Source organism: Melopsittacus undulatus, chromosome 12, assembly GCF_012275295.1.
Source record: "Melopsittacus undulatus isolate bMelUnd1 chromosome 12, bMelUnd1.mat.Z, whole genome shotgun sequence".
NCBI lineage: Eukaryota > Metazoa > Chordata > Aves > Psittaciformes > Psittaculidae > Melopsittacus > Melopsittacus undulatus.
Window position 1 is genome coordinate 14,859,622 of NC_047538.1, and position 25,569 is coordinate 14,885,190.

General features: G+C 40.8%; 2 protein-coding genes across 6 annotated transcripts in view; one reads left to right on the forward strand and one right to left on the reverse strand.

Annotated features, from left to right (window-relative positions):
- Nucleotides 1–612, reverse strand: part of TXNRD2 (thioredoxin reductase 2) — a 34,806-nt gene extending 34,194 nt beyond the window's left edge. For both annotated transcript variants that reach the window (XR_004080388.2, XM_005147743.3), the window contains exon 1: nucleotides 455–612. Coding sequence is in view for 1 of the 2 variants with exons in the window: in XM_005147743.3 (XP_005147800.2) it covers nucleotides 455–533 (79 nt within the window). In the remaining variant the exon portion in view is untranslated. The remainder of the gene's footprint in view (nucleotides 1–454) is intronic.
- On the forward strand, nucleotides 400–24,212 carry COMT (catechol-O-methyltransferase). 4 transcript variants are annotated; one of them, XM_031047779.2, is made up of 5 exons: nucleotides 400–617; nucleotides 18,205–18,487; nucleotides 20,263–20,456; nucleotides 21,401–21,532; nucleotides 23,900–24,212. In XM_031047779.2, exons 2-5 carry the CDS (start codon nucleotides 18,205–18,207, stop codon nucleotides 24,077–24,079), a joined length of 789 nt encoding a protein of 262 aa, XP_030903639.2. In that variant the 5' UTR covers nucleotides 400–617; the 3' UTR covers nucleotides 24,080–24,212. The 4 variants fall into 4 exon arrangements, with proteins under 4 accessions (XP_030903639.2, XP_030903638.2, XP_030903637.2 ...); XM_031047778.2 differs by lacking the exon at nucleotides 400–617 and adding an exon at nucleotides 3,817–3,879; XM_031047777.2 differs by lacking the exon at nucleotides 400–617 and adding an exon at nucleotides 6,490–6,552.
- The last annotated feature ends 1,357 nt before the right edge of the window (nucleotides 24,213–25,569 follow it).

Below are 25,569 nucleotides of genomic sequence, written 5' to 3' on the forward strand. Positions count from 1 at the left end.
TGAAGTTAAGCCTGAGGGAAAGGTTTGTCTGACTTTTGGGCTGCCCCACTACATCTCCAGAAAGCCTCACCGAGGGGCGCAGGAGGCCTTGCCCACTTCACAGCCACCTGCGGCCCGGGACTCCCTCAGCAGTGCAAGGGCCGAGGGACGGGCTCCGAGAGACGCAGCGAGGGTAAGTGGGATCCAAAACCCTTCACGGCTGGAAGCCCTTCGACACCCTCTCCTCCTCGGCCGCTGAGGGAGGAAAATGCCGCCTCCAGGAAGGGAGGCGGCCTCGTTCCCTTAGCGGTGTCCCAAGCAAAGCATCTGCGGGCCGCTTCCCGCAGTGCGTGGTGTGGGAAGAGCGCGGGGGAACCCCTCTAGGGGCCCTTCAGTGTGAGGAGGAAAGGGCTCCCCGCGAGGAGAGGCGGAGGCGCGGCCTCTGCCTGCCCTGAGCCCAGCGAGCACCCCGTACCTGAGAGGGCTCGCACTGTACGGCACAGCCGGCCCGACACTCCCAGCAACCGCTCCCGCCTCCTCCACAGCGTCGCCATGCTGTACGGCAAAGGACCCCTGCGCCGAGCCAGGACCCCTGCGAGCTGCCCCAGCAGCGCCTGAGGGGAGGGCGGCAACGCCGGGTCGGTGAGGGCGGGGAAGGGCGGGAGGGTGTGAAGGGAGCAAGAGGGTCGCGGCGTTGAGGAGAGGCGGCCGCTTCCCGGCCGGCGGGAGCGCTCCACTTGGGCTTGGGGTGCGGCTTCTGGAGCCGCTGCAGAGCTGTGGGAGGCCTGTTCAGAGGCAGGCAGAAGCTCTGGCTTTGGACAAGCTCATTTGCGTTAAAATCAGACGTTTGGAAGGGAAAAAACACCACATTTTGCTTGACTGGGTTCCCTCTGAGATGCTGCTGCAAAAGTGGTTCAGGGAGGGCGTTATGGGAAAGAAGAGGAAAACGGCAACTGCACAGAACCTTTACCAATATTCAGAGCTTTGTTTGTGTCACCTCTGGAACTACATATCCCGTTGTAACACCACTCCTTCCTCAGGTGCAGCCTGAAAGTTATAAGTCCCTGATAAGGTGGTTTGAATAAAGCCTCTCCCTTCCATGAGGTATTACAGATAACAGATGATGTAGTTTTTATTCTTGGCCTAAGATCTGTTCAGCATTGAGAGCAGGCAGCAGGGACTCGGGTCTGAGGGAACTTCCTCAAGCGAAATGGCGGAGTGGGCTGTGTTTCAAAGGTCAGTGAACCAGACCAGCACAACCAGCTCTAACACAGGGTTTAACTGCAGTGGTACAGATATCTGCAGTGGATAACCTGTCACAGCACTGCTGATGCTTCACAGCCTTCACCAGCATCTCCTTTGCCAGATGTTGATTAAACAAGGTATTGTGGCAGCCTAAGGTGAAAGGCCTCAAAGCAGGCATTGGTCAGAACAATGCCACAGTGATCAAGGTCTTTCTCATTCATATTTACCTGCTGTTGGCCTTTACTGAAGTGCGGTAGTGACCCACCTTGCTGCTGTATGTACACTCGTATGTGATAAATAGCCCAATTGGAGTCTGGGACAAGGAATCTGCCACTTTTTCTAAGTGAGAGGAAGCAGGCGGCAGAAAACCGTTTCAGGCAGTCCTGGTTCAGCTGGTTCCTAGCAATGGCCTGGCTCACAAGGGGGCAGTATCCAACCATTTTGTTTCAGAAACCATCAATCACCTGGTCCATAGCTGAGGAGAAATGGCAGGAAATTCATATACTCCCCGTCTTGTAGAACTAACGTCACCTCCAGCGTAGGTCTGATTGTTTTTTCTTCATTAGTGTCTAAAAATACACGAAACAGAAATTACTGTCACGTTAGTAAATGGATTGATGACTTGTCCAGTGTCACTGCTGGTAAACAGAAAAAGGCAAACTCCCTCTCTATTGCCTCCTGCAGCACTAATCAATAAATAACTAAAAATGCTCTTATCCACTGCAGCAGCAGTGGGCAGACATGACTAGAGCATACTGAGAGGCCTTTGAATTAAAGAAACCTCCAGCTTATTCAGATAGTAATCTTTTATGCTTTTCAGGTACATATCTGCAGAGTTGTCTTAGCTATTCATTTTAGCCACTACTCTGAATTATGTCAGGCAGTGTTGAACATGTGCTCTTCACACAGCATTTAGTTCAGACAAGGGTAGAATTAAATCTCTCCAAACAAAAAACAAGTTTATGTAAAGAAATGTCCCTGCAGCATTACTGTATTTTGCTAATAAGAAAAGGCCTTAAATGTAGATAGAAAAAGTTACCTTTAAACAGCACCTACAGTGCAGTTTTGGAAAGAACGCTTCTGTACTCTTAATGATAGGAACTTGGCCGAGTATCCACTGTAACAACCACATTGTAAGCTAACATTACTGATCATCTTTTCTCCAGCTCTTGGAGTCTGTGAACCACAGCCTATGCAGCAGTGTCAAGACTAGCTTCTTAGTTCCTAAACACATCAGCATACACCCTCTCTTTTCTAACTTTAAAGTGAGACAGTTGCTTTCCCTTGGCATCCTTAAACCATCTGGGAATTGGAACTATCAATAGGTGCCTCTGTGCCACTGCCAGACCACGCGAATCTGCGGTGTCACCAGCCCTCTGGCTATATCTCACAGCTAAGTATGAAGCACTGTACAGTTCCACAGGCTGAGGCGTTCCCATCACAACTGCCATCTTCAGAGGACAGTACAAAATCTGTGTAACATCACCCTGCTTGTTCTTGCACATTCTCACAAGCTTCATCACTGAGACTGGTAGAGGCAGATATCAGCAACAAGGAATAGTTTTTGTGCGTGGTGACAGTATCAAAAAAAGGAGTAGCCGCTGACATTTGCTGCAGTCAGCACTGAGCAGGTGTCTGTGCTGCACTTGAAAAACCTTTCTCAGGGATCAGAGGCAGATTCTGGTTATCAGGTGTGGTTTCTTTGGCTCAGCTCCTATAGCTTTCTACTCTCTTATTTTAATTCTTTTGTGGTTAGCATTAAGCTGATCAGAATAATTACTGATACAACTTTTTTTACATAAATATATAATATATATCTTAATTTCTTTTAAGAAAGCAAGCATTAAGTCCTTTAGTGGAAAATGCATTTTAGTATCAGGAATCATTTACATGAAGCATTGCGTTTCTGCAGTGAAAGCATATTTTTTCAAAGCTTGGGATTAAAAAACCTTCTTACAAGATAGCTATCAGACCTAACATCATATTTCCACAGAATTTTGTCAGTTGTAGCTACTCATATTTTAAGTCATAAATTAACTTAATACATTAGATGTGGTTTGGTTTATTTCCAGGGGGAGATGTTTATTCAATGTACTTTAAACAGTGTGGTGTTAAAAGTGCAAAGGAAACACCACTGTGCATGTATATAAATACATTTAACAAAAATGGGGGTTTTGTAAGGCAGTTCTTAATTGGTTCTGTTAACAGGCAGACTGTTTCTTTTTTAATTTGGTCTAAGGACAGCTTGGAATTCTGGACTTTTTTCCTTCATATGAAATATCTTTTGTTCCATTTATCAATGGCTTACTCAAATTCTTCCTCATGAAGACAACCAGGACCAAATGCCTTTTCCACCTAACATTTTAGAAATTTTTACTTTTCAAACACATCTTGTCTTTCCTATTTTCCTGGCATGGTTTGCTCTATGTGTTATGTTCTCAGATTAGCAGCCTGGCAGGGTGGGGGAAAGAAGAGAGCTCTCAGGTAGATACCATCTTAGGAAGTCATCCCATAGCTTCTTTTTTTTTCAGTGGGTGGGGTGGGAAATGGTTTATATCAGAATTTGCATTTTGTGGCATGACTTAACGACCAGTTTACATGACTGTCAGTGAACTGTACTGGATCACTGATTGAACTAAGAGATCTCTACATGAGGTAGGACTTTTTGGGTTCTTACCAGCTCTCTTGTGATTGATTTTACCTTTTTTTATTTTGCTCATGTTGTTCCTCCACTAGTGTGTAGCATGGTGTCTTTATAGCATTAAGGAAGAAAGAGGACAGAGAGAAAAAGCATGTGAAAGAAAGGCAGGTCAAATAGTAAGTACAAAAGTGGAAACAGTGACATAGTTGCTGGCAACTGCCAGAACCATGTCCCAGAGCTACAAAAAGGGCAGAACAAATGGTAGCAGGTGAGGGGTGGTCATCAGTCCTTAGACCTTTTTCAAAGTAAGGTAAAAACTTGTAATGATTCAAATTCTGAAATATATGGATAGCATTCCAGTGTGGGGGTTATGCTGGCAAGTGAGGATCTTTATTTAAAGACACAAATCCAGGGTAAACAGGAGCATGTTTATCACTTTTATTTAAGGCTTTTCAACTGACTTGTGTAGCAAGAATTTTCCAATATTACATTTTATTGGGTATTGCTTTTCATTGGCACAAAGAAATCTCTGTCTGTTTACTTACAATCCAACTCCACTGTATTTTTCCACATTTTTGATAACTGCTGTGAAGAGCTTTGACAAATCATCCTTTAGGAGAGTTCAGTCAATCTGATAAAGGAAGATGGTGACTGATGTTGGTTTATGAGATCAAGGCGGTGATCAGATTTCCATATGAGGTCTACAGAGTTAACAATATTTTTTTAGGATGGGACAAATATCATATGCCAGTAACTAATAAATTTTAATGTGAGGTCTGTAAATGTATCTAAACCAACTACATTGAATAACCTAAGAAAAGTTACACACATGACAGAATTACATGAGGTAATAATTTAAATTCCATTTTAAAATGTAGTTCTAAAAGAAAACCAACAATTCTAATATAAGCTAAGCGCCCAGAAGGACATCTTGTTACAAATAATACATCCTTCAGCTAACAGTGTTTCCTGTGCTGGAAACATTTGTGCACAGGTTCATAAACCAACAACAATAATTTAACATTTCAGCTTTATTGCTGTTCCCCGCTTGGTTTGCTTTTTTTTTTATTGTCAGAAATCTGTCTGAGGGTAGGACTCATTGTTATTCAGAATTTAATCTATGCTATTTTATTCCTTCCTTCCTTAACACAGAATCTTCTGTTCATAGTTTTTCCTAAACAACTAATTGATTGCAAGTGAGGGGAAAAAACTGCAGAAACGGATGAAGCTTCAAGTAACACAAGTTCAAATTTTAACTTCGTTCAAATTCTTCAACATATGTTACCAAAAAAGTGAGGGGAGAAAAGAAGAAAAACCAGTCTAATTACTTGTATTATTTGTTAAAATTGAGAGTACAGTTTTGCTGGCTGTCTTCCTTCTCTTTTAGCTATTTCCTATTTTAGATATCTTCAGGCAGTTTCCTGATTCATACAAGAGTGATGCTTCCTTTCTCAAAATTCCTCTCTTACATGTTCTCAGGAAGAGAAACCAATTTGACTGTGGAAAACAGCAAAATTCACAGAAAAGAAAATCCCTCCTGCTATTCTGAAAATGCAAGCTCAAAAGAATTTTCTTTAACTCATTGTTTCATATGATCTGTGGGGTTTATGATAATGTGTTAGCTCTCCTGTCTCCCTTTGTTTAGCCTTTTAAAAACCAGTCTTTGGTCAGGATTGTTAAAAGAAGGGAATGCCATTTGTTGTTATGCCAGGCATGGATTTACTGGGAAGGCTCTAGCTCCGTGCTATGCACAGCAAGTGGGGATAGCACTGCCACATTGCATCACGTGATGGCAGCTGTGTAGCCTCCATTTGAGACTGGGAGCTCTGTACATTAGCAATGTCTACTCAAGTTTGTACAAACAGATCTGAGCTGAACTCTGTCAACTGTCAGAGCTGTTCAGTGTGAACTAGCCAGTTATTCTGACCTGCTGTCATTCGTGTAGTGGGGCTCCCAAGCTAAGACGTGCTGGGTTTACATCTTCCCATAAATATGCCCTGTGAATGCAGAATCCTGATATTCTGCAGTATCAAATCCATCTTTTAAGATCTTGTCCCCAAACAAAAATTGTATTTGTACAATGTAAAAGTTTATAAAAAACTGAGATATTTATAGCTGTCCACAGTTCTCTAACTTGGATGTATTACTGTCGGGGTAAATTTTTACTGTCTAGACAAGGATAAGTCATGTGAACATGGTATAAATTTATACATCTGGAGCTTGTAGCATTGTTACAATGAAACTTACAAAAAGTCCATACATATGTAGGCACTGCCTTGGGCAAAAAGGTGATTTAAATAAAGGCATAAGCCAATGTTTAACATCCTACCAAAGAATCTTCCCTTGGAGAAAAAAAAATCCCATAATAATGTATTACAAATGTTCAACTCTCTATTAACTTGGAAGCAAATTATGGACATTATCTCACAGTTTGGGTGGTTTAACTAACTGAACCTCTGCCTTTATCTAATTTGCAGTTATTGCCATTTACACATTTTTTCTTAGCTAATTAAATATCTAGACAACAGAAAGGGTTACTCTGCAGGCATAGGCTTTATCATCCAAGTAAACAGTTGTAGGCACGCAGAAGCAAGTTTGCTCCTCCCATGCTTTTAGCCTGAACAATATGATTCAGCTCAAGGTTCAAAATCTTTTAAAAGCATTGTCAGAGGACACTGCTCAGTCTGGTAAGTCTTGGTACAAATTTCTGCTCCTATGTATAAGCTGGGCTGATACCACACACCAGTTCAGAACTAGCTATAGTTAACTGCTAGGGCGGCTCCAAAGAATAGCTTACAGAATCAGGTCAGTGCATAGAGTAAGTTTGGCTGGTTTAAGCTCTTTTCTGCACAGAGCAGCAGTAAAAGAAATTCTTAGCTAATGTTAAATGTGGGTGGCATCAGAGATCATGCTTTAACCTGTCATGCTTTCAGAACCAGCTTTTGACCAGGTAGGAAACTACCATCAGTAAAGCTGGAGTGCAGTATTGCTTAATTCATTCTTTGTTCTTCTTGATGTCTAGGTTACAAGAAAATTATTTGTTGAACTAAATCTCTGTTGTACATGGGAGGGATACTTCAAAGTTATTCTGTATTAAGTACTGTACTATAATGCAGGATCTTAGTTATGTCCTGTTAACTTACTAAACACACTTTGATCTTCACCTATCTCATTTTCCCATAGTTCTTTATTCAATTCATCCACTTAAAGGGCTCTCGGGTAGTTCCTCGTTCTTTCAAGGACTTCCCCCATCATGTGACAAAGCCTGTTTTCAGATCTTCAGTTCCTGTTTCTGCCACATGTAGTACAAACTCTTAAAATCTTTTGAAAGTTTCTAGGCTAGAGCTTTTCAAACACTTGCTAAGTAGGTTTGAGTTTTGTAGTGAGATTACAGCAGAGAACTTTCACCACGTTGTGTTTGGGTTTTGGTTTTTTCTTAATATTTTATTTTATGGTGCAGTTTAATTGCAGCTTGATTATATAGTCTCTGCCTCGAAGGAAACAATATAGACAGTCAAACCAAGGACATGGCTTATCAGAATAATCCTTTAATGTTAGAGCTGTTTGTAGCAGAATATTTTTCCACCTCGAAGCTCCACGAATTCAAATGTACTATTTATAATGTATTGATTGCACTTCCTTCTGTAGTTGCTGTTAAGCAATTTGGTTTACATACTTCTCCTCCCTCCAGCAGTACTCTATATTTAACCCACATGCCTAGGTCTTGTTTCTACAAATTCTGCGCTGGCTGAAGCACGCCACATCTGAGCTGAAAAAAGAACTGAATGCCTTGGGCCAAATTCATTCCTGGAGTTGCTTGATTGAACACAATGCATTTATACTGAGCGCAGATTTGGCTCATACCTGACTTTGTCATCATTCACTGTGCTGTAACTAAGTAACAAGAACACTGTCATTAGGGGACAGATGAACAGCTTTCTCTAGGGTTATTAGAGCACTCAGCACCTTTAAGGAGCGCAGAAACCGGTGAAAGGAGGAGTTGGAGAAAAGGACACCGCTCCTTTTAGAGTCTGTGTAACAGGACTGATAAGCTATTCCTGTGATGTGATCGAACGTGACTGAATACTGCAGGCTCTTGGACTCTTATTCTATAAAATCCACAGCAGAGCAGCACAGGAAAAGATCGGAGGGAACAGCTTCTGCTGTACTGAGAAAGGTACCTATTTATATTTTACTTCTCAGGCTTGACACAATTTGCTATCATAGATACTGTCACTGTTTTAAACAGTGGCGAGTATGAAAGGAGCGGTATTTTCCACATTTTGACTGGTATTCATTGTCAGGAAGCCAGTCTGTGGGCAGCAACAGCTTTCACAGAGAAAGAGGAGGACTTATTTGTGTGTAATGCATTTATACTGTATTGTAAACCTTGACAGTTGAAAGAAATGAGATAACCTCAGCTAAATTGAAAATGTAATTTACGGCTATAAGTATGCTGGAATTTGGTGCTCATCTGTATTCAAGAAAAAGCTGGATGCAAGTCAAGCTTCAGTCATATTTGACTGAATAGCTGCTTTTATAAATGTGTTGCTGCAGCTGTATTTTATGGGAGTTTTCATTCTCAAGAGGGAGTTCTGCTACAGCAAAATGTCTGTGAAGAACAGACAAAAAGCTTCTACTTTTGCTTGCTAGCACAGTTGCTGCTCATGAAGTAGTTTTCTGATGCCCTTTATGGACATTCTTTACCTTCTGTCCTTTATAAAAAACCCCATATTTACCAATACTGTCGAGCACATGTCATGCCGATGATCTCTGTAAACAACCTTTACTTCATAGCTGCACTTACCCTTACTTTTTTTCTGCTTACTCAGCTGTGGGCTCGTCTCACAAAGCCACCACATTCATGCATTTGCACAACATTGCAGTATTTAAATGCAAAAGAAAATTTTGCCAACATACAGCTTTAGTTTGCATCAGTGGAAGAATTTAACCATATTAACCCTGCAAACAATTTACTTGTCACTGAAGTTTAGCAGTATTTTTTAGCAGCTGGTATCAGGTTTATCTCTGCCAGTCTTACACTGTTGTCTTTCATCAATCCTTCAGGATCACTGGAATTATAACTGACTTGGAATTTTCTGAAAAAACATAATTTTGGCAGCAGTCATTGAAACCAGATCCTAATGTGTGAGGCATTCCATACCAGTTTTGCTTGAACTCTCTTAGAAGAGATTTCTCAGAAAGCAGTTTCTAAGTAAAGTAAGAAACATTCTATTGCCACTCCAGCTAGTTTTCTGGGAAGGGCATTCTCTCAGGATTTGAGGCCAAGGTTTCATGCCCTGAGTTTGTCTCAGCTATGCTGCCTCTTCCCACACAGTGGTTTGGTTACCTGCTGTGCTGTGGTGATCCCACCTCACCTGGCCTGTTAGAGCTGTTCATTTCCATAGAGATAAGCCATTGTTTCAGAAGAATTTCCTTCTACTCTTTCAAGGTCCTTCAGTGAGTGTTTCACCAGGTTTCAGTTGTGCACTCCCCTTGGCCTGAAGAGCAGCTTGTGGAGAGCAGAAAGCTGTGCTGGAGACAGATGTATGCTAGATTAGCTGGTAGCCTTGGAAGTAGGGCAGTAGCACACAGTGGGGATTTGGGACATTGAAGATTCAGCACTTGATCTTTGTGGTATAAAGAGAGAATGCGAAATAAATCTATTGCAGGTGATTATGCTTAGGATAACTAGCCATTTTGGTCTTTCCTCTGCCAGCCCTTTCTCACAAATCTCCAAACCTATACTTGGGGCAAAATCATTCAGTAGGAGGTAGTTTTACACAATGGGGCATGCTAAAGTCTCAGCTAAGAAAACTTTTTACAGACCAGTGTGTAGTGTGCTGCTAGGGCAGAGCACTTGCTGCTCTTAGCAGTTCACTGCTTCCCAGGTGGGGTTTGTACAGTTCAGCTGAGCTACAACAACCACTGGCCTCACACACTAGTATAAATAATACAAATGCATCTAATGTTCTGGAGTGGGAATAACGACTACCAGGAGCAAATGCTTCCAAGGGGTACCTGAAAAGATCTTATTCCTGAAAAGCTGTCTTTGCTCAAAGCCTGGTAAGTGCATTTCTTATCCTTGAAGAATTCTCTCACCCTAAACTGTGACTTTAAATCATGCAGTGGAATTAGGCCAGACTGGATCAGAAACTTATAGATCCACACAGACCTGCTTGTTGGCTGGAGATGAGGCCTCTCTTTGTGGCCAGTTTATTCTAAACCCTGCACTTCTTTATGGGGCACATAGCCATTATATAAACCTTTTCCTTTGGGTGATAGCACTGAAGACCAGTTAGACAATGGCTGCTGTGAAGGGAGTTTTAAGTTGGTAGCAATTATCTGAATTGAAATTAAGAGAATGGATATAAACACCCTTATGAAGCTTAGTTGATGAGCTCCCAAGTAGACAGTAGGCACTTTTCTGTTCTTTTCCTTTACTTCAGAAAGAAGAAATCTGTATTTGTTTCTTTTCAACATGAGAAGAGGAAAAAGGACAAGACAAAAGGCCTAAAGGGAAAAATAATGATCAGAACTTTGCATTTATAGAAGTCTGAAATTTTGTAGTCATGGTAGTGAAGCTAAATCATAGTAATCTGAAAAAACCTAGGAAAATGGAAATTTAGATTTCATACAAGAAATACTTAGTGAAAAATTATATAAAGTCTGTTCAGCTTGTTTTTATGATGTCAGTGGAAAATCTGAATGTCAAATTCCCAGACTAAGTTTCCATTGAAATACAAGCTATTCACATTTGGCAATATGCTGATTATTCTTCACAATGTTGCACTCATTTGAAAATACATAAACAATAATGAAAGAATAGGAGGTAAAAAGATATTTTTTTGACCTTTAAAAGTACTAAATTATGAAGCTGTTGAATTGCGTTGCCTACAGCAACAGGATACAATGTGTTTGGCAGAAGTTAGTTCAGGCTTTCCATCCAAAATACCCTGCCTTTTTTGCTCTGGGAAAAGATCAAGAAAAGCAAAATGCCACAAAACAGAGATTGTCTCACTCAAGACAGCACAGGACAGAGAGTCAGGGACTCCAGTCCCAGTCAGGGCACAGCATAGATCTCCTAGTGCAGAGCAACAAACATTGTTAAAATATATGTAGAAATGTGCTGACTCTTCTGCACTGTTTTGCACTGCTTCTGAAAGAGCTAGCATATCCTTACTTATATCCAAATCCTCTGCATGCTTTAGTGTATAAGATATTTAAAGGCATAATTTCAGCAGAAGCTTTTAAAAAGTTTGAACTTAAACCTTATATCCACAACAGGCATTTTTCTGACAAAAAATAATTCAGCTTTGCAACACCTTGAAAATTACAGTAGTGCTAACTTAAACTTACTCTTCCGGCAACAAAGACATAGGTAAGACAGCTCACCCAAGATCAAATCAGAAAAAACATTGCTAAGATGAGACTCAACCCTAAGGCCCCTGACTCAGGATCACAAAGTTTACTCTCATTCCAGTCCTGGGGAATAGCAGAATTATGTACATGCTGGTTTTGTAGAAGAGGGTGTTTTTGTGGTTATGTTTAGGACTTGATTTTTAGTAGAAAGCAAAACAGTATCAGTTCCAAGCTAAAACTGTAATGAGAGTATCTGTAATGAGGCTTATAAGGATTCAACTAGATTGGAAAAAATATTCTATCCAACAGTTTCCAACCTCCCAAGTATTTTACTACCTGTCATCTTAGTTTTGCATCTGTAGGAAATAAAGCCTTGTTAATTATTTGTAATGAACTAAGCTTCAGAATGGTTAGATATTCAAATTTAATACTGTTTTAATCCACTAAGCATGAAACTCACTAAGTCATATGTCCTTATTAAAACTCAGAGCATTTAAAGGTGCTTACTTTCAACATTTTTTTCTTCTCTGTAAATATCAGCTTTTAGCAGAGGGGGGTTGTTTTGGAATCTGAGAGAGAAACAGTAGCAGTCAGTAGTTTAGGCCAAGTCCCCTACACTTTCCTCTAACAGTGTTACAAAAACATACAGTTTTTATGAAGCACTGAGAAAAATCTTGATTTGAATTCATCTGGTGACTTGGAGTTACATTAAACATTGATGTTTCCAATTGCTATAATCCTTATTTTTTTTCACTTCAGGGACTTCTAAGACCAGTGATTTTTTTAACAGTACTTGGAAAAAAATTACCAAAAGGACTGATAAATAACAGTACTGAAAGACCCTTATTATAACCTGTGGTGAAATGGCTAGAGTCACCTATACATGAATAAAGAACAGGGTGTCTTGTTCTGTGCTCCGTCACATGGGCATTTTTATGTTTTTATTAAAACTGGAGCTCCTATAATAGTAAGGGGGTAGTGAATCCACTAACTTAAACAACTACTGGCATAATAATAGATCCCCAGGACTGAGCCAGTCTCTTGAGATTTCATTTATGGCCATTGGAATGACTTATTTAATTTTTAAAGGCAGATAAATTGGGGCAGCAGATACCCACAATTCCTGCTTGCTTCTTTCTTTGAAAGTGTTTTAAATCTGTGTAAGCTGAAGCAGAGGTGCTCCCATTCAAGTTTGGTTATGGTTTGCAACCATGGTTTGCAAACCATGGTTTGCTGAACTGCACTGTGAAGTTATGATTTGGTCTTATGAAACCTGCCAAAATGAGTAAGATTAGATGCATAAGAAAATAATCCAGTGCTTTAGAAAGACTTGTCAGTACTTTGACAGGTTTGGGCATGAAATTTTAATATGTTTTCTTTTAAACTCTGTCTTCTCAAAACCAGATTTAGTGATAGATGTTATTCATTCCTTTTCATAATGTTATCCCTCCAGTTTTCTTTTTATTCCCTTGCTGAATTTTTCATTTTGCCTACTATTTTCCACTTCAAATTTTAGTTTTCAAAGAGAAGGCTCACTTTATCATGGTGTTTCTAATGCACAGAAGAGGTTGCAGTGCTAAACTGTGTATTTGGAACCTCAGAACAAGCACTAAATAATAAGCGCAACTGCCTTGTAATTAGTGCTTATGGGAAACTTGACTATGTGCAAGTTCAGTTTTATTGCATATTTAATGAACCTCATGAATCCATATTAAAGCTAAAATTACAGTTGCGTTTTCTAAAGCTGTCATAACATGACTGTCTCTTAGGTAGTGGTAGTTTGAAACTGGTTGAATTACACAATTCTCATTTCAAATATTTTTCAGCTAAGAATATGAAAGCAGTTACCTGTTTTGGTACAGACTTTTTTCCCCTCTGGGTACATGACCATCACTGATGCATCTCACTCTTGGCAGGCTGCTTTTACAGTCTCCTGCTAATCACAGAATTTATTCTCACATCTGGAGAAGACAGATTAAGTGGGACAAACTTTGAAAAAGAAACAGTGTTTAGAAGAAAAAAAGAGAAAACCAATGTACTTCTGGTTTGCTCCTTTTAAAGGTTACTTTCTGTGGAAACTGATTTTCAGGATAATTATCTCCTAAAGGATCTCTACTATGAACAACACATAATGACAGTTTATGAAGGCACTGAGGTATTACACAGCAGTGTTCCAGTTCCACAGGTTGGAAAAAGCCTGGCACTGCATGCTTTAGTGTGAGGTGTCCCTGCCCATGGCAGGGGTGTTAGAACTAAATGATCTTAGGGTCCTTTCCAATCCTAACTATTCTATAATTCTATAAAACCTCCCCCCCCCCCCCCCCAACAGCTGAAAAACATTCCTTGATATGGCAAAACCAAGTGAACTTGTCTAAGAATGGAAAAAAGCAGCATGTGTGATATAGGTTGTTCCTATCTGTGAGCAACCTCTAAGAATCTGTGGGAGGCAGGTGGGCTCTGCTGCTATATGAGGTGGCATTCATGTGGGACTCAGAAGTGAAAAGATCTGAGGCACAGTAAGAAATAGATCCCTCTGAGCACTTAATTGTAGGAATAGCCAAGCTGAATTGCTTCCTTGATTAAGTTTTAGATCCAAGACCATATGTTTGAGCTTTCATGTACAGCTTTTTTTGTTTTGTTAACAAATACATTACACAAAACATGTAAACAAACCAGTGTTAGCAGCCACTCAGCAGTCTAGACCAGAAGAGAAAAGCAGGTCAGTGTTTTGCCTTCAGAGGAGATTCTTGGGTGAACTTGAAGTGATAAGATTTCAAAGGTGAAGATACAAAATTTGTTTCCAGGTGGCAGCAGAACTATCAGTTGTTGCCCTTCCGGAGAAGCTAAAGGGCTGCTCATGTTTTTGCATAAGGAATAGCTAGAAGAAACAGGTGTCTTTGGCTGTCTGTGTGGTTCAGAAGCATATCCCAATTTACATCTTTTTGTTAAGCTAGTTGCATCTTAGTATCAGGATGTCGCACTACACCTGCTGGGTTGCAGCAGCCTAAATGAAATCTATGCATTTGAAAAGTTAGGGCATGTACATCTGTCCTGGTTTGAGCAGTACCAGTCATTTTTCTCCTTCTTGGTAGCTGGTGCAATGCTGTGTTATGACTTTCAGGCTGGGAACGGTTGCTGATAGCAAGTATGTTTTGAGTTACTGCTCAAATGTTTGGTTTGTCCAAGGCCTCTTCTGAGCTCATGCTCTGCAGGGGAAGGAGGGAGTCCAGGAAGAAGGAGAGACAGGACACCTGACCCAGGCTAGCAAAAGAGGTATTCCATACCATAGCACGTCATACCGAGGAGGTAACTGGGAGAAGCCCAGAAGGGCTGGAGGCCCTGGGGGGATGGAGGAAGTATCAGTCGGTGCTCAGTCGGGCAGGGTGGGATGAGTTATGGGTCGGTGGCTGGTGAGGTGTTGTGTTCTCTTCACTTATTTCCTTTATCATTATTATTTGTAGTAGTAGTAGCAGGAGTGATTTGTGTTATACCTTAGCTATTAAACTGTGCTTATCTCAACCCGTGGGGGCTACATTCTTTGGATTCTCCTTCCTAACTCTCCGGGAGTTGGGGGAGCAAGGGGGGGAGTGAGTGAACGAGCTGTACGGACTTTATTTTAAACCACAACAACATTTCAAACAAGGAGTCTTTCTCTGTGCAAAGTTCAGTCTTTTAAAACAACAAAATCTTTAAAAGGATCCTGCTGTACAAGTAAGGAGAAGGGTGAAGTATTTGTTCAAGATCAGCAAACTTGAGTGCTTTGCTCTGCTCTGGCTAACAGAGACATGTAGCATTTCACAGGCTGCAGATGAGGAAGATACTGTCCTTCTTTATTATGTGGGCTTCTGAGCATGTGATGTCTTTTAATTTTGCTATATAAAGCCTGTAATAGTGTGAGAAAAATAAGACAATAGAAATCTGGTTTGCTGACATACCCTTCCATGCCTGGGTAACAGTGTGAAAATGGAGGGGTAGGATTTTACTGTCAAGCAGCTTCTTTTTGTTAAGGTATAAAAATAAGTCTTCACAATCTGTTCCCCATCTGTAAAAGAAATCTCAGCATTCCTGAGTGGGCCTGAGATAGCCTGCAAATGCTCTCTCTCCCTCTTTTGAGAAATCTCAGCAAATGGTCTCATATCTACACTAAGCAATAGGGGAAAGCTGTTCTTCAAAAGATACACCACCTGTAGGTATCATCCGTTCTTGCTCTCCAGCAGATCTTTGAAGGCAGCCCCAAACACACTGGCAGAATCTCACAGTGTCAAAGCAACAGCCTGTGGCAAGTTGTACTCAGAGGATGCCAATATATCCTTTGTAACCAGAGGATTATATCTGGCAGCAGTATGAAATAATTCTGAACACCAACAGTCTTCGGCTAGTCTTCAGGGACCTGAATACAATTGAACTGCCACCAAGTGAGTCACTGGTAAGCAGGGCTCATGTGGTTTTCCTTGTGCAGAGGCAGGAAGGATTAGATACCTGCTGGCATCAATAAATAGCTTCTGGGCTCCATCCATTCACCATAATTCAGAATAATTATCTCTCAACTATGTCAGTAATCCAAATCCATCAACAATGACCATACAATCAACTAAGGCCCAACCCAAGTTCTTGGTGGACAGATAATGTCGAACATCTTCACGTAGAACTAGAAAGAGCACAAGTCCCACCTGGAAGGTGCAGGACAATTAGGCCTGATCAGTAGGGCTACTACTACGTAGAAGGAAAGAAGCAAAACTGACATCCAGGCCTTGATGATCTTGTTGAGGTAGAGAAGCGGATTCTTATTAGCTAGGAAATAAAATTCATGAAGTTCAAGAAGCAGGATTTTTCTGTGCTAATGATGCTGACAAGCCCTAAAAGGAAATGTCTCAGGTCAGCCTTTTCAAGAAAAGCATTTAAGGTAAGCATTAACAGTGGTTACTACTTAAAAGCAAAATAAATACTTTTGGCTGCTTCAAACAAATCATACTTGCTGTGCAACTAAGGTAAGTGGATGGGTGAACAAACACCACTGTGAGCATATCTCCATGGAAACTCAGTTATCTTCTAAACTCAAAGTCTGCTCTGCATGATGATTAAAAATTCAAAGCAGTGGGACAGATTTTCCCCGTGTGTAATGTGTATGTGCCAACTCCTACTGCAGAATGGAGGTCTGACAACACGTAACATTTACAATTTTCTTGGGACAATTCTGGGAAAAAAAAAAGAGAAACAGAACAAGTAGGAAGAGACCTGGAGGAATATTTGGCTAATCATATAGCCCCTTTACCTCTGGTTTTGAGCAACTTAGGCCAACATTTTGAGGATGTTGTAGCTCCTATTAGAGGATTGGTTTTGCTGAAGGTTGGTGGAATGCAATACAAGTGCGGGTGTTCACCATTTTTAGCAAGCTGGAAGAGAAATGGACTTCATAGGAAGGATCAGAGACTAGAAAGAGTTGTGTCATGTTTTGTAACAGTTTTTTTTTTAAGTGCAACTTAATCCAGCCTGCTGAGGTTAAGAAATGGATTTTGAATTCTTTAGACTTGTGGTCAAATGCTTAATTAGACTTACAGAACAAATGAACTCGGCAGTCATTCATCCTAATACTAACTGCAGCACATTCCAAACTGTGCTGTCCTCCCAGCATGCAACTGTCAGCTCTGCTTGTGGGAAGCTGAGAGGGAAAAGCAGAGGTGTTATAAGCTGCATCATCAGAAATGAGGCATGTTTTGAGTTGTACAAGAGGAACTTCACACACAGAGAGTCCTCAGGCAAATCAAACCTCTTAGTTTGGCACCCTGTCAAAGCCTAAATCAATTGCTTAATATTAAGAACCCTTTCTTTATGAGATCCTTTGTGCTGTGACTCCTGCAATGAGGTAAATGCACCTCCCTGTGTACTAGCTTATCTGAAATACATCAGACTAAATGGCTTTGATGGGATTTACTGCTTGATCTGTACAGGGTGACATGCATCTCATCTGCTGAGCTTTATGTTCAGATGCCCTAAACTCAAAAAAGACACACTGCCCATGTTGCGCACACACAGACACTTGCAGCTGTTACACTGAATTTCAGAGTGAGATCAAGCACAATCCCATCAGATGATTTGAGCTGGCTGATCAGAGAAGTACAACATGTCCTTTTGTACATCTCTTCAATTTCATGAGTCTGAGCTCTTCTCTGGTTCAGGGATTCAGTTTATATTTTTATAACCAGTGAGAAAACATCCCTATTTTATAAAAGTAAATGCATCTTTGGTTCTCGGGTTAACCTCTTGTGTCAAAGGTCTTATAAGCAGGGAAAAGGCTTCTATTTTCTGTAAATATTCCACCTGGGTCCCTCTGCTGCAGGCTCTGAAAGGAAGGGGCAGGTGGAATCCTACTGAAACATCAAGCTCAGCTTCTCTGCAGAGCATGCGAGGGCAGGTGGTGGCATAGAGCTCTGCATGCAGGGTAGTAACTCACAACCTGCAGACTGGCTTGTAACAGAACGTTACTTGACAGTGACCAGTTTCTGCTGATAATTGTGTTCAAAATTAAAGGGTGAGATGTTCCATATTTTCTCACCAAGGCCAGCTTAGAAGTTTCCCAGTACTCAAAAATACAGGAAAGAGGGATCACATGCAGGCTCTGATTTAAGGTTTTTAATCCTTTGAAAAAAGAGAACAGATTTGATGCTGAGAGGCTCCTTGTGCAGTGGCATGCATGAAGCCAGGACTGAGCAGCTGTGTGGGGGAAGGGACCAGAGCATTAAATAAAGCTACTTGTTGACTGCCTGTAAAATTGGCTTCTAAAGGGAGTGCCACAGAGCACCATCCATTACCAAGTGACAGAGAGCAATTTTCAGCTACTCTAGAAAATACCATAATTAAACTCTCTGTGTTGCTGTTCAAGTATGGTTGGCTGTGGGTTATTCAACTTAGTATTTACAAAAAGGATAGCTCTCTCCCGTGCCACCTTAACCCTGGGCTGTTTTTCTTTTTCCTTCCAGATGCTGGAGAGCTCTTCAGTCCTTTTGTTCATTGTTTTCCTCCTGCTTTTCATTTTGCTGCTCTTTGTGGTACTCATCAAGAGAAACCCCACTGTTGCCCTTCTCTGGAATGAAATAATCATGGAGAAAATAACCAATTTAATCATGAATCAGACCAAGGAACAAAGGATTTTAAATTTTGTGCTGCAGAATGCAGTCCGAGGAGACCCCTGTAGTGTGCTGGATGCTATAGATAAGTACTGCTCCGAGAAAGAGTGGGCCATGAATGTGGGCAATGAGAAAGGTAATTGCAGCAGGGATCAGCACTTGAACAATCCTTCAAGATGAGAACATTACAGGATATGTTATTGTGTTCACATGGTAACTTCTATCTGCTGAGAAAACACAAAACCAAACCCAAAACGGAACCTCACCCCTCCCCCTCAAAACTCTATGACAGCCTTGTGAGTATCCAGTGAGTAACCCAGGAAGTGACAGGACCCAGTCTGGATTTGCGTGTTGTGTACACTGCAATTGTGTAAGCAGAGAGTGACAATTTATGAGGAAAATCCAGGTTGGGTTATACCTCAGTTCTTACAAAAGATCCCCTTAAGGCATAAATCATTATGTGAAATACTTTCAGATCCTTAACTGAAAGATAGTAAATGGGGGGGATGGAAGCGTGGAGTATTTTAAACTATGTTATGTATGCAAGCATAAGTTACAAATCCGCATTGAACGGAAAAATCCTACCCATGTAATACACAGAAGCAGTGCTCAGACATTGCTGCTACTTAACAAGTAAATCTTCTTGTTCTTGCCTCCTAAAGGAAAATACATGGACAAAGCATTCATTTTTTAATTAGCTGCAGGAAAGTGACAATCTTTTAAAAAAACTAATGGCAAAATGTTAACATGTTACGAATTAGACACAAAAGTACCTCTTGCTGGGGAATTGCGGGGGAGAGTTGCTTTGCCTGGGATTAACATAGCTAATGAAATACAACAGTAAGCATTGTAACAGCTTCTCTGTCATGGGTACAGTTTTTGAAACTCTGCATACCAGGCTGGGTGCTGAGGGCAACACAACAGTGGGTGTTGGCTGAGTGGAAATTCTTAGAGCTCTAAACCTTGATCAGCTGTGTTTATATTCTTAAAGATTTCACTCCAGTGTTGCTCAGACAAGATGACCTTTCCTCCAATCAGAGCCGAGCCATCATTAATGAGTCTTTAGTTCCAAGGGTTTTGGGAGTGGCCACATGTTGCTAAGAAGCAGCCATCATCATTGTACTATTCATAAACAAATGACATCCAGGAAAGTACCAGATAATGAAATTTCTATGTACATTGAAAAATTCCATGGCTCACTGTAAGATCCCTTCAAATAGTTTTTTGGAGTAGTTATCTAGTTTCCAGCCACACAAGTAAAGTGTTTTCTCACAAATAAATTCTTTTCTTCAGGACTGAATATAGCAGTGTCTTACCACTTATTTTGGTAACATTTTGTTGTTGACTGATGTTTTCCGTCCCCTCAAATTCATCTGGTGAATCCAAATATTTTGCAACTTCATAACTACTTTTTTCTCTTCTCTTTAAAAACCAGTATTTAGGATAAGAAACTTTGTATCATGCAAAGATAGGGTAAGAAACGTTGTATACTGCATGTAACATTTCCAACAAATATGAGCAATCAAAATTCAGGATTTATATAGTCCACAAACATGGCTAGTTTCTGCAATAAATTCTTAGACAAACCCACTGCATTTTCCCCTTGTAACACTATAAATATTGTCATTAATTCAGGCACTTCCTCACTCAAAAATGTTTATATATTGTGAAACTAAGCAAGATTTTTTCTAGCTGAGAACGTTGCATTTCAAAACTTAGAATTTCAATGATCAACTTGATCACAGGTAGGTCAGTTTGCAAAGGATATAGCATATAATTTGACATCAACCCTTAATTTTTGAATGTGCTCAGCAACCGAGTGTACTTTTTAAGTTTCTCATCACTAACTTGCTCTTCTGATGTGATCTTGATTGATTTTGTCAGAAGTTAACATATTTCCATTTCATGCAGGTGTAATTCTAGACAAGACAGTGGAAGAGGTTAGTCCATCGGTTGCACTGGAGCTGGGAACATACTGTGGCTACTCAGGAGTCAGGATTGCTCGGCTGCTGAAGGCAGGAGCTCGTCTTCTTACTGTGGAGTTCAACCCAGAGTTTGCTGCTATAGCTAAACAGATGTTTGAGTTTGCTGGAGTGCAAGATAAGGTGAATACCATTTATCTACAACTGGTATGAGAAAGCAATACATGGAGATTCGGACTTTACCCATAGAAACAACATGAATAGGTTTACATTTGCTTTTTACTTGGCAAGCAAGTGTAACACCCTGAAGTGTTTGGGAACATGCAGAGTTCAACCATCAGGCTTGATCACTGGGAAAAGCTACCAGTGTCCACAAAAAGGACCGAGGTCATCTGTGGTTTTGTATATACAGCACAAGCAAACTAAATTTGATAGCACTAGTCAGGGGCCCAAGTATGACACAGACCCAGCTGAGAGGACAGTTTGAAGTCAAGGGGGTGTGTGGGTGTGTGTGACCAAAATAATCAGGGCTGTTCTCCAAAATTGTCTTAGACAGCTCAGAAAAAAGAATGGCATTATGTGCAATGGACTTCAGATGAGATGTACTTACCCAAATCTAGTTGGTCACAACATATATATACATGTATGTATATATAAGTTTTGTGCAATCTGAGGTGTCTTAACTCTGTGCAGTTGGTCAGGATGCAAGTATTTCCAGCCTATAACCTAGCTCAGCCCAAGGCTGAAATCTACAGCAAGTCAGGGGATTCATGCTGAAGAAGTGCATGTCTGTTCGACTAGACAAATCACTTCAGGTGATAAAACCAGAGGAAATAAATCCCACCATGAGATCTTCTAATGCGTTTCTTGACTTCTTGAAGAGAACCTGAAGCACTAGCAACATCTAAAATTGCATTTCCCCCATCTGATTTAATTTCCAGATCAGCTATGAGTCATAAACCAGACAGATTTCCTTACAACTTTTTTCTTCCACACAAAGAATATGGCTCTTGCTTGACAAATCAATGTGCAGCAGCTTCTTTCAGTCTGGCCGCAGTTTAAAATGAGCTAGAGGCACGTGCTTTTTCTTAATGGTTCTCAACTGATCAGATGGATTTGCATTTCAGGTAAGACTCCTAGAAGGCCCTTCAGAGGAAATTATTCCCCAGCTGAAGAAAAAATATGAAGTGGATACTCTAGATTTTGTCTTCCTGGACCACTGGAAAGACAGATACGCACCAGACACCATCCTGCTTCAGGTCAGTTTGCACAATTTCAGTCTTAAAAGTAAAGTAGCAAATGCCTTGGTGTCTGTGAGGCCTATATGCTTTGTGAAGGACTAAATCCTCTGTAAAATGAATGGCAGCCAAAATAGAAACCTTATAAGAAAACAGGATTCTGGGGAAAGGATCCCAAACTTTTGTTAGGGACAGCTGCTGACACTACATAGCTCAGGACTTGGCAAATACTGTTGTACCATTTTGTTTCTTGGAACAATCCTAGCTCAAAGGAGTGCATGGTCTGGGTCTTAAGCTCCCTAAAAGGAGTGTCTACATGGTCACTAACAGGAAGATTTGACCCAAAACCATCCTGATCCCAGGAGCAGGTGAGACTCAGGACCTGCGTATCTCAGCTCCAGTTCCCTAATTTCCTCAGTATCCCTTTTTTGCTGAGGGTCTGTTGTGCCAGCAGAGCCTTTGAATGAAACACAATTTTGGTAGCACAGATCTTTTTGAGTCTTTGCTCCACCTAATTGGTGGCAAAACAACCTTTGGAGGAGTGCAGACTGCCCCAGTCAGGCACTCGCTGGGGAGTGCTGTTCAACTGTCCCCAGTCCTGACTATGGAAAAATTATACACATTCTTCCCAACCTGCCTTAACTATTACTATAAGCATTACAAAACGTGTAACAGCAGCAGGCAATGATAGATAAAGGAACTCCTAGAGGACTTCTGAACAGGAAGGAATTTTCAGGTGTTAAATAACTGAGATTGACAACATCTGTTAACAAAGCACATACACTCTCCTAGCTTTGAGCTGCAGGCTGATAAGATTGTCTACACTGCCTGTATGTATGGAAGTGTAACTTTTCAACTGTTTTCTTCAGAAATAAATCCACATTATTTTCTCATCCAGGCTCCCCTGGTTTTTAATTTCAGGCCTGTCCTCCAGATAGCTGTTTGAAAAGAAAATCTGTTTGGTGTTATGGACAGCCAGTATTGAATTTAGAAATTGTTCCCTCCCTACAGTTATTTTGTGCCCAGAGAATGTTTTCTTTTAAACTGGCTGTGTAAGGATGACTGAGCTCTTTCCACTGGGAAGAGCTGGTGCTTCCTTATCAGAGCTTAACCTTTACAACACAGCCAAAACAAACAGTTTAATTCCATCACAGTGGTCAGTCTGGAGCAACTGTGATACAAAGTCACAAAAATCCCTTATGAAATTAAGAGGAGAAAGATGAAGAAAAGATAATCACGTTTTCTTAGCTGTTACAGACCTTCTAACATGCAATTTTGGCATGTATTGCAATATGAATATCCAATAGAAAATGTAAAATATTCAGATGAAATATACACCAAAAGTGGCCCAGAGAGCATTCCTGACACAAAAAGTATCTAAAATCCTAGTGACCAGTGTCAATACAATACAGCATATTGTCACTTGTAGGCTTCTATAAGCTCTGCAACAGAAAGGGACCAGAGGGTATTTGCTGTTTCTAGAATCGCTTCTTCTGTGTTGACCAGTATCGGGTCACCAGAGGCAACAGCAGAAAGCTGAACTGTATCCACAGCACTCTCATCTACAGAACTTCTCTAATGTACTCGGAGCAACAAAACCCACACCCTCTGTTTTGGCTAACAACTGCTGCCTGTAACCACAGGATAACAACCAGCCTGATTAACTACAGACTGTTTTAAAACAGCTGGTAAGGTCAGATAAGCAACTTCTGCTAGACAAAAACACCAGGAAAAATTAGGTTTGTAGGTTAACTGAGGATAAACGTTGTACTTGAAGTATTACAAGTTAATTATGCCTTGTGGAAATGTGTCAGTGATCTTCATTGTGCAAAAGCCCTGCTTCGTGCCCAGCTCCTGAACAAAGTGGCAGAATGTACAGGGTGAAAAGAAAACAAGCACAGAAAATCTCTTATTCATTTAGATATTTTGGAGTTTTGCTGAGATTGCCCAAGCAGACTGGTCCATGCCAGTCTCTCAGGTGACCTTAAAAACTACTACAGTATTTTTATGCCATATTAAAAAAGTTTCCAAACTTAAGCATGAGAGCTAAAACAAAACCATCTTTCTGGTCATGTAGACATAGTTGAAATGATCTGAGCAGCAAACTGCACACCACCACTGCACTTGATTTGCTGTTTCAGGACCTGAATGATCCAACATGTCACCGGTATCTCTAATGAGATTGTTTAAAAGTTAGCATATTAAACATGCCCACAAAGGATTAGAGTTCCTCAGCTTCCCCCATGTCTTTTCTTCCCTCCAAACCTGTAGTACAATGGGGTTCTGGATGCAGGCACTTGAGTATGACATGGGTTAACATGAAAGCACGTTACATTCAAGCCAATGTCTGCTTAATAGCCACCATGAAGCAATTTCTCTTCTTTCTAGGAATGCAACTTGCTGAGGAAGGGATCTGTTCTTCTGGCCGACAATGTCATCATCCCAGGAACTCCAGAATTCCTTAACTATGTCCGCAACAACTCCCATTTCCAATGCACTAACTACCCGTCTCATCTGGAATATATGAAAGCTGCTGATGCTATGGAAAAGGCTGTGTTTTTGGGATAAAGAGGGCCATTACTACTTAACCATGTAAATGCAGCTGCACAAGTTAATTTTTCTATGCTTTAAATTTTGGGGTGTGATTTTTTTTTGTATTTTGGAGCCTGTAATTAAGGCAAGTACTAGTGGAGATCACAAAATCAGGAGTAAGTAGGGTAACTGCTCAAAGGTCTGTTCCATTGTTTCACATAATTCAGCAAACCCAAGGTGTTCCATGTTGCCTTGACCAACAGAGGTCATCAAACAACACAGTCTGTTATTTTGAACTCAAACCTGATCAACCACACTCTGGGCTTAGGGTGAAGTGGAGAAAGTTGCTGCAACTTCTGAAGATACGTATCCCCAAGCTGACCTGATTAATCATTATCAAGAGTGGAAAAGAACGTGTGTTGTGAGAAGACCATTTCAGGAACCCTGGTTTTGCTAAATTACAAGCATGCTACTTAATGCAATGAAGGTTCCTACTGCGCCGAGATACATTTCTGCATCGTTACTGCAAAAGTTAACTACTGCTTTGTGAGAGAGAAGGGCATGGACTGAAAGAAGACAGACCATGTAGTGAGAAAATAGAACAGAATTTTGCAGAAGACAAATAAAGTAATTAATCTGTCCATGCAGAGACAGGGAAAACTGGAATAGTAAATAGGTTAAAACTGGAACAGACAGAGAACAAAAGGAGCAGGATCTTTCCAAAGGAACACCAAAACCTCCAAAACTACATAATATTTGACCTTGAGAAAATGCTGTTTATCCTCTCATATTTACTTATCCTCTCATTAAATTGTATAGACATTTTATATGCTTTTTAGGGACAGGGCAAACTGCTTACTCCAAAGTGCTGTGTATGTTTAAGATGCTGTATAAAAATAAAGACCAGAGAGAATGGGCTTTACCAGGTGCGTGCTGCACACCCTGGTTAACCTCAGTGGTGGTATCACTATGTGAATAGTGAGGGTTGTCCCTGAGAAGACAACAACTCAAATCACAACTCAAACAACTCACCTGAACAGTTCAGAAATCCACTGGCATTCTGGCATGTCCTGCTGTGATTATATAATGAGGCAATGGTCGCATTTATAAATAAACCCTAAAAAACAATAGAGCTGGCACGTGACTTCCTTCGTTTCCCATGAATGCTGCACTGCACTTGGAATTTCCAGCCTTGCAACAGCCACAGAAAGATGTAACAGTTAAAAACGAGAGTGAAAAATCAGGGAGAACCATTCTCATTTTCCCATTATGGATTCTTTCAGACCTGTTATCAGCTTCTTCCTTTTACCACCCACCTTACTGAAGTGGTGTCTCTCCTGGCCTATGTGATACAGAAAATCCACCTTAAGGACACCAGTCATGAGCCTAGCAAAGGATTGCCCCACAGTATAAAGGAAAACTAGAACAAACTCAGGTGACAGGCAGTTTAGAAATGAACCAAGCAAAGCATGGTGACCCAGCCAGCTTGTAGTGTGTGCATTTCACAGCAATATAAGAAGGCCACA

Bases quoted from the DNA above. Each gene is read 5' to 3' on its own strand.
- COMT (XM_031047779.2), top strand. From the start codon at position 18,205: ATGCTGGAGAGCTCTTCAGTCCTTTTGTTCATTGTTTTCCTCCTGCTT. The intron at 20,457-21,400 runs GTGAATACCATT...TTTGCATTTCAG, and splicing joins TTGCTGGAGTGCAAGATAAG to GTAAGACTCCTAGAAGGCCC. The intron at 21,533-23,899 runs GTCAGTTTGCAC...TCTTCTTTCTAG, and splicing joins CAGACACCATCCTGCTTCAG to GAATGCAACTTGCTGAGGAA.